The following is a 7,233-nucleotide window of genomic DNA, read 5'->3' as shown; positions in this document are numbered from 1 at the left end:
GCTAATTTGCTCCCATATTTGTGCATCGAGTGCAAGTTGCACCACTTACTGCTAAATGAGTGCCAGTAATTACCCTGGAATTGTGCATTTTAATTACTGCTTTTTTTTTTTTGTTGCGCTGTATTCCTAAATGGGCCCTCTGGTGCTGATATATGGCCACTGTTTTCTCCAACCAACTGTTCCACTCCAGGCAATCGACAGACCGTTTATTTGGGATTTTGGTCAAAACATGTTTGTTTTGAGTTGCTCTTGCCTCTCCTCCACACTCCAATAACTTGGTCAATAATTGACACTGGCTGCAGCCCAAGACTGGTCCATTTAAAGCAATTCCCAATGAGATTATGGTTAACCTCGGTGCCCTTTTGTTCATGTAACACTTCATGGAAGGGATAGGGCATGCCAAGTGGATCCATTAACATTGTGTTTACTGCTACAGGCACTGACCTCGAGTTCAGATTAAACCTTGCGCTCACAATAAACTTCTCCTTTATCTGCCGGAGGAAGTGGCTTTCTTTTCTTATCCGTCCACTAGTAAAGGCAACACGCACATGATTATAAGTTATGTTTTATTATATTAACATTTAAAACATTTTGAGGCCACTCCCCCTTCAAGGAAAAAAATACAGTAAATCAGGGAGTGAATACAAATATCAGCTTGAGTAGCGACTGCCGGGTGTGTTTGGAATACAAATGTTGTACAGTAAGTCTGCTGGAGAGTGTATCTTATAGAAGAATTGCCCCACAAGCCAAGATGCTAGCCAATAGGTACCTTGATCAGTCCCCCCCCCTTGGAGCATGCATGCTCAAACCCAACCCCCCCCCCCCACCCCGGTGCGGGTATATCCGTGGGTCTCATCTAAATTTCTTATCCTATGTAATATTTTACTCCTTTAAAGTTTTACAAAACGTGTTTCTGTTCCCGCCCACTTGACTTCACTTCCAGTTTGCAGCACCATCACTTTCTGTTTGATGGTGGTCGGCGAGCTGCAGATGAGGCAGTTGCAGGTCCGGGTCGGGTAGCGGATCAAAGTGGGGTTGCAGTTCGGGTCGCGGGCTTGGAGTCTTAGAAATTGGTTCCGCGCAGGACTCTACCCCGTGGTGTAAGCCCCCTTGGGTTGCGTTGTCTGTATAGCTACTTACACCACTGGTGCTAGCACCTTTTATTCTGGAGGGCACAATAGGGTGACTGATCCTGCATAACTTGGTTACAAAAAGTCACAGTGGCACAAAGAGGGTGGGGGAAAGTTTATTTTAAAGGGGTTGTTTACCTTGAGTATATGTCTCTATTTGTCCTCTCAAAAATCGTACTGTATGTGTCCAAAAAAAGACATATTTACGATTAACCCTAAATATCTTATTTCGCCGTGTGCCTGTTTCGGATCAACCTGAGAGGGAGGATCATAATTTAATCTGTGAGAACGGGTCACATGATTGACATGATTCAGATGGGTTTTTGGCCTTCCTCTGGATCAACTAGCAGTTAGGCAGATAAAGAAAAAAACTAAAAAACAAAGCTTGAACTTGATGGAAGTGTGTCTTTTTTCAACCTTACTTACTATGTTACTATGTAAATTGCTGCCTATTTGTCACCCTTTTCTCTTACCATCTACAGCTCTGCAGAAATATAAATGTGTTGAGATAACTTGTCACAATAACTCATCTAACAGAAGCATGGCCAAAAAATATGTTGTGCTCGTAAAAGGGTGAGTATTTTATTTAGCTTTTTTTTGTTGTTGTTAATTACCAAATCGGATTACAGGCAAGAAAATTTAATTATTTTACTGCCTGTGCTGTATGTTATATAGAACTGCTGTAAGGCAATAGGTGATTTTATTGTGGATAATCTCCACTGAAACAGTGACACACGCTCCTTCTTTTACTTTATTCACATCTAAGTGAGCCTGTCCAGCTTGGCAGATATGGCTAGGGTAAAGCTCGGAATCTCTACTAAGAACTTGGGGCAGAACAAGGCACTTTAGGGCCCTGGTGGAATTCAAAAACTGCCAATGTATACACATTGCAAATATGTTCAATACATTTTGCAATGCTGTGAATGTGAACAACCCCTTTAATTAAAGCGCCTGTGCAATTTAAAGGCTTATATCGGCCCCTGCAGGTACATTATGGCAGTGCTGATAAAACCAAAAACCTACTTTTTAAACAAAGAAATACAAACAAATCGCAGACAAAATCTGCATAAATAAAATGATTTCCTCATTCTGAGTAGAAAAGCATATAAAAAGCCAGTTTTAAAACAAAGTAAACAAAAAAAAAACCTATCACATACACGTGCACTTCTGCTTAAGAAGAGAAATTAAGTTCCTAAATGCATTTTATATTACAGCGGAACAACACAAACTTGCAACCCAAAATGTCTGTGGGTATTAAAAGGTCACTGCAGCACAGATAATTGGCTAATCTGATGCTCATTTCCTTTTTGGCTTTGTATCTGGCAGAACCCGCAATAGTCCCATCTCTTTTATGCATTCATCTAGTAGATGGTCTGCATCACTCTGTTCTGGGGACTTGGATGCAACAAGGTCACGTGGGTCCTGTTGAAGTTCCAACAACTCTTCATCCACTGCAATGAAACATGAATAATAGCAGTGTACTTGCAGGATAATACCCACATAACAACAGCCCCTCCCTGCTTTATGGCTGAGATTCTAGCTATCTGTATAACAGAGCATTCTGTCACAGTGACACAGATCCTATCTGATACCCATTGTAAGCAGCAGTCCTGCCCTGCTTTATGGCTGAGATTCTAGCTATCTGTATAACAGAGCATTCTGTCACATTGACAATGATCAGATCTGATACCCATTGTAAGCAGCAGTCCTGTCTTGCTTTATGGCTGAGATTCTAGCTATCTGTATAAGAGAGCAGTCTGTCACAGTGACACAGATCCTATCTGATACCCATTGTAAGCAGCAGTCCTGTCCTGCTTTATGGCTGAGATTCTAGCTATCTGTATAACAGAGCATGTTGTGCTTTGGGGATGTTCCTACTGAAACTAGTGTCAGATGTTATGGCCTTAACAAGATTAACTAGCTGAGAGACTTAAAGTATCAGTAACATCAATTTTTTTAAAAAAAACCACAAGCACAAATTAAACTTTTAAATCGCCAAGTCTTTATTAAGAAATAACTTACCAAAACTCTGTTTGCACTCCTCTTCAGAAAAGGCGATCCAGCGATCATCGTGTGGTGCTCGATTTGTCCTCCCTGCTTTCCTTATAGGAGATAGCCAGGTAGGAGAAATCTAGCACCGCATGATGGATCGTCGCCGTGTCGCCTTTTCTGAAGAGGAGCGAAAGCAGAGTTTTGGTAAGTTATTTCTTAGCAATTTAAAAGTTTAATTGTTCTTTGTGGTTTTTTTTGTTCTATACTAATGATTTTTTTTTTAAAAAATATCTGTCTGAGAAATAGTTACATACTCAAATCAGGGTTGAAAAAAGACAAATTCCATCAAGTTGAACCCTTCCAAATGAAAACCCAGTATCCATACATACACCCATGGATAATAGTCAAGCATAGATGGTCACTACAGTAACTAATATAGCAGCTCCCACTCAAATATATAAATACACACAGGCAGATAAATTCCAATATGCAGAATGAGAATTACAAACACTTCACTGAAGATTTCTGGAAAAATAAAGTGAATGTAAATTCTAGTGATTAAGGAGACATGGGGAGGAGTACTGAATACTGGTATAAGGCTACTGCAGTACAGAGAGACAGTTCACCTCAGTAACTCACATTTTTGCTGTTGGAGCTGAGCCTTTGCTAGAGCTGCCTGAGTATTTTGCAGTTGGTTCTGTAGTTGGTCTCTCTTCTCTAAGAGCACCTTCTCCTTCTTATGATAAGAGGCAATGGCAAACTCTCTGTCCACGTCAGGCCTCTGCTGGTGACGGTCACTCCGAAAGTCGCTGGACACACGGACACTGAAAATATTAACATTATTTATATTCATATTATATTCCCGTATCTGTATCGATGTTATTACATAACCAGAGAAGGCTGTACCCTAATCTAATTGCATGATAAGCACCCTGCCTGTGACTGTACAATTGCATGTGCCCACTAGATGTCACTGTAATCTATGGGGATGGGTAAGTGAAGGCTGTTGCCATGTGATAAGAAAATGAAAAAAATACAAAACATGGCCATGTTGTAACATTACTGTCCCTTTCCTGTAGGAAGTCAAATGGTCCAGGTGAATGAATGCCCTCATACCTGGCGTTCACATCAGAATCAGTTCTTTGGTTTTTCAGCTCTTGGGACACAGACCGGAGCTGTTTGTGCATCTGGGCTTCCTCTGTGAGGGCATCACTCACCTCTGCTGCCTGTGCCAACATGGAAGCATAGAGGTCTCTTTCTGCGCCCCTACAGGAAACCAGAACGGTTCAGTGTTTCAGTGAGTTTGCAATTGATCCTCAGCATTCAGCTCAGATTCAAAAGCAACAGTTATGACCCATGTGCCCCATTCAGGTCACTGATTGGTTACTGCCTGGTAACAAATCAGTGAAAACCAAGAGAGCTGCAAAGCAGGAAGTAGTGTTTGGCTATTATGTTAGACATCCAGTCACTCCAGCCTTTATACATTGCATTTTTAGCTAACTATATTAACATTTTTTTTTATTTTGTACAGCCTATTTACCCAGTTTTTGTTTTTAAACTGAACAATTCCTTTAATTGTCCTACTGAGCCTGCTTTCCCCACCAATTGTACTCCTTAAAGGAGAACTTAACCCCTAATAAGAAATGCCCCATCTACTACTCAAGATAGTCTCCTCCCCACATAGTTCATTATTCCAGAAAGTCTCCCTGAAGGAATAGCTCAGTGGAGCTCATGGGCATCATCGTTGGTCTTTTTTGGATCTTCTTCCTTCCCTTTGGACTGTGCCAAATATGGGGGTGTCTTACAGAAGAAGAAGACCGAAGATCTGGAAAGGTGACGCCATAAGCTCCGCTGCGCTACTCTGCATAAATAAGTGAGCATGCTCTTCAGGGAGACTTTCTGGAATAATGAACTATGCGGGAAGGAAGCAGGGAGGGGACGACAACTATCTATGGTAGTAGAAGGGGCTTTTCTTATTGGCAGAGGGGTTTAGTTCTCCTTTCAATCTGCTGGTATGTGCAACCCCTTCCACCATACGAGGAAAGCTCTGACTCCGTAAAGACTAGTAGATCTAGGCTTTCAGTTGATCAGCACAAAGGGTATGATCCTCATTGGTTGCTGACAGCATATACACAGTAGGTGATCACTGACAGAAGCAAATACAGACCCAGTCTGGCCAGTTGCATTGGCCACCAATCATTATTTGACCTATGGTCAGTGCCATATTTTGGGCAAGACAGTCAGTACCTCTCCAATGTCTCGGCTTCTAGACCCAGCAACTCAGCCTTCATTTGTTCCACGGTCTCCTTGTCGGCCTTCACTTTAGCAGAGAGAAGCTGCACAAAACTCTAAGGGAAGGGGGAGCAGACAGAGAGCAGGTTACAATCTGTGGAATTAGGTGCCAACCTCAACATGAACACTCAATGAAAGGTAAAAAATCTTGGGGGGGGGGGAATTAATAGTATTCTGGATGCACTTCTGAATTACAGTTAACATAAAGTTTATTCACAAGTTTATTCACAATAATTCACAATAATTATAATATCATGGAAAACAAGAGACCTCAAGTTCGGTCACACTGTAGGATAAGAGATTTTCTTCATCCTCAGTCAGAATCCTCTCTAGGGCATCCATCTGGAATAAAAGAATTTAAAGGCATTGGTTCAAATGTGTCCCAACACACAGACAGAATCCAGTCTCGCTCACAGTCACTCCCAGCAGACAGGGGTTCCGGCTACACAGTGTCTGACAAAGGATCAAGACTCTCACACAGTGACTCACAGACAGTCCTGACAAGGGAATCAGGATCCAGACTCTCACGTTCACCCTCGCTACCTGTCAATCCCCAGTAAACCCCCTTGAGCAGCTCAGCGGTTTCCACTTCAAAATCACGTGACGCTGGGACCCGCCTCGGAAACCATAGATACCGCAAGCTCCGGAAGGAAAAGACGATGGCTAGGGGATCTGATATAGAAACTAGCGAGAAGGCAGCCGGCTAAGAGGATACGGGCTCCTACGGTTACGGGCGCAAAATTATGTTTATGCAAAGGTACCAGCGAGTGATCGAGTGGGCGCGCCAAATCCCATTCCACTGACCGCTTCCTATTTGGACCATTGCATCATGGGATAGTGGGCGTGGACGTGGGAGAATATGCGGAGCATTAGCGTGACGGCTGAGACGTACAGGTTCTTCAGTTTGTGGGTGGGGCATGGATATTAGTGGTTGTGGGAATGGGCATGCTATTATAGGCGTGGCTTAGTGCCTGTGAGAATCATACAAACTAACGTGAGGGAAAGAAGAGGATTGGGGATTCATAGATACATAGTTAAATTGGGTTGAAAAAAGACAAAGTCCATCAAGTTCAACCCCTCCAAATGAAAACCCAGCATCCATACACACACCCTGTGTCTGTCTGTTATTATTAAAGGAAGGTTAAAACATATAAATGCATTAGTGCCATGTATTTCCCCAGTGCCTGGGCTCCCAACACCATCTTATCCAGACCCGGTTGGTGAAGGAGTATTTGTACAACAACTTGTATTTTTACAGCAATAAAACGTCATTTAATAAGTGACTGCACACAAAGTATCCAATCTCCAATTATTAGGCCTGGAGTTGGCAAAAGAACAGTTGTGTGAGGGAAGTTGTAATCATTGAGCAGAAGAAGCCAGAGCTCAGACATTCCCTTCAAATCCTTTCCTAAGATGTTACTTCTCCTTATGCACCAGTCCAACCAACACCCAGAACTTATTTATTGCACAATTGAAATAAATTCACTACAGCTTTGAGGAGAAGTAAACCTTGCACAGGCCCCTTCCATATCACCTCAACTCTCAGAAGAGGGGCCCATATAATGGAGAGCCCATTGCAGTACTTGCTGGCTCTTATGTTTGTCCAAACCACAGCAGTGACTGATAACTAGAAATATACAAGGAGAACTGATCTGGCCATGCCAATTTGTTCAAATGCCCGAGTCTGGTGGAGACTATAACCTGGTGTAGTGCAGCCAAACCCCACTATGTAGATGTGCATTGGGCTGTTAGGTATGTCGCACAGGGGTCCCTTTTGGGAACAAAGGTGATGCACAGGCCTGGACTGAGAATTAAAATA

The 7,233-nt window shown here is 42.5% G+C and overlaps 1 protein-coding gene across 3 annotated transcripts; it reads right to left on the bottom strand.

Annotated features, from left to right (window-relative positions):
- Positions 1 to 549: 549 nt before the first annotated feature.
- MGC147242.L (uncharacterized protein mgc147242 L homeolog) lies at positions 550 to 6,288 on the bottom strand. 3 transcript variants are annotated; one of them, XM_018234573.2, is made up of 6 exons: positions 5,958 to 6,288; positions 5,685 to 5,756; positions 5,370 to 5,470; positions 4,239 to 4,388; positions 3,762 to 3,946; positions 550 to 2,581 (listed from the first exon to the last, which is right to left on the bottom strand). In XM_018234573.2, the coding sequence occupies exons 2-6, from the start codon at positions 5,754 to 5,756 to the stop codon at positions 2,427 to 2,429; spliced, it is 663 nt and encodes a 220-aa protein (XP_018090062.1). In that variant the 5' UTR covers positions 5,958 to 6,288; the 3' UTR covers positions 550 to 2,426. The 3 variants fall into 3 exon arrangements, with proteins under 3 accessions (XP_018090062.1, XP_018090063.1, XP_041433316.1); XM_018234574.2 differs by having other exon boundaries at positions 5,904 to 6,283; XM_041577382.1 differs by having other exon boundaries at positions 6,176 to 6,248.
- Between the last annotated feature and the right edge of the window lie 945 nt (positions 6,289 to 7,233).

This window comes from Xenopus laevis, chromosome 9_10L (assembly GCF_017654675.1).
Source record: "Xenopus laevis strain J_2021 chromosome 9_10L, Xenopus_laevis_v10.1, whole genome shotgun sequence".
NCBI lineage: Eukaryota > Metazoa > Chordata > Amphibia > Anura > Pipidae > Xenopus > Xenopus laevis.
Note: the sequence above shows the minus strand (reverse complement) of the source record. Positions and strands in the feature narration are given on the sequence as shown.